Source organism: Eptesicus fuscus, chromosome 23, assembly GCF_027574615.1.
Source record: "Eptesicus fuscus isolate TK198812 chromosome 23, DD_ASM_mEF_20220401, whole genome shotgun sequence".
In the NCBI taxonomy this organism is placed as follows: Eukaryota; Metazoa; Chordata; class Mammalia; order Chiroptera; family Vespertilionidae; genus Eptesicus; species Eptesicus fuscus.
Window position 1 is genome coordinate 26,418,083 of NC_072495.1, and position 1,302 is coordinate 26,419,384.

Below are 1,302 nucleotides of genomic sequence, written 5' to 3' on the forward strand. Positions count from 1 at the left end.
TCCCCTTCCATTTCTCCATCCCTCCCATTCTTCCTGCCCCTCAGGGAGAGGGACTGTTAAACTGTTCTGTGATGTTCACACCGATTTGCTCACACTCAGCATTGATCTAATTTCAGATCATGTGCTCTATGCTCCATTTTTTTACTTCAGATGGTAATTAGTTTCTCGCAATAACATGGTGACACTGTGACATTTTATATATAAAACCCTATTTAATTAGGAGACACACCATAGAAGTGATGGCTTCTTAGGACAAAAGAGAGTGGCCATCCGTGCCTGGCAGGGCAGCTGTCAGCATCAGGACCCCAACTCTGGTCCCCAAATCTCTTTTCCAGGGACAGGTATTAACACAGCTGTACAGAGGACACAACGCTGGAGGCAGGACTGACTGCTAAGATCCTCCAAAGAAGACAAGAAGGGGTATCGCTGAGGAAGGAAGCAGTGACCCAGGGAAGGAGTTGGATTTGGGGTGAACTAGATTGCTGGGGTCAAGAAAGTGGAGGACACCCCCACCTCATCGTTCAGCCTCAGACCCTCCAGGGAAGGAAGTTAGGGCTGAGGTCACCAGGACTCCAGGGCACTGACTTGGATTCAGAATCACCTCCTCCCTCAGTGTCTCAGTTAATGTGGAATCTATTGGTCTGTGTGAGGGCCCAGCATCTGCCCCTTCAAAATCCCCCAGGAGACAGCAGGGTGACCCTGGGCAGGACTAGAGGGGAAGCTGATTTGCATGAGGCACCTTCTCCCCTAATGGGGGTGGGAGGCATGAAAAGGCCCAGGACTCCCCACTGCAGCCCAGGAGCCTGAGGAGGCCACATCCTGTGAGTGTCCCCACCATGGTCTGGACGGTGCTTCTGCTCCAGCTCCTGGCGCACAGCTCAGGTCAGAGGAGGGGACTCTGCATCCTTGGGGGACACAGAACAGCAGGGTCTCAGGTGACCTTTGTCCCCCATAACCCCTGTCTCTCTCCTGTTGGTTTCAGGGGTGGATTCTCAGACTGTGGTGACCCAGGAGCCGTCCATGTCAGTATCTCCAGGAGGGACAGTCACACTCACCTGTGGCCTTAGCTCTGGGGCAGTCTCTACTAGTAAGCTCCCCAGCTGGTACCAGCAGACCCCAGGCAAACCTCCACGGATGATCATGTACAGGACAAACAACCGCCCCTCTGGGGTCCCTGCTCGCTTCTCTGGCTCCATCTCTGGGAACAAAGCCGCCCTCACCATCTCGGGGGCCCAGCCTGAGGACGAGGCCGACTATCACTGTGCTCTGTACATGGGTAGTTACAATTACACGGTGATGTAA

At 53.9% G+C, this 1,302-nt stretch overlaps 1 gene segment (V, D, J or C); it reads left to right on the plus strand.

Moving 5' to 3' along the window:
• Positions 1–827: 827 nt before the first annotated feature.
• On the plus strand, positions 828–1,302 carry LOC103305066 (immunoglobulin lambda variable 8-61-like). The segment is given in 2 exon segments: positions 828–882; positions 983–1,302. Coding segments are annotated over 2 exon segments (366 nt in total).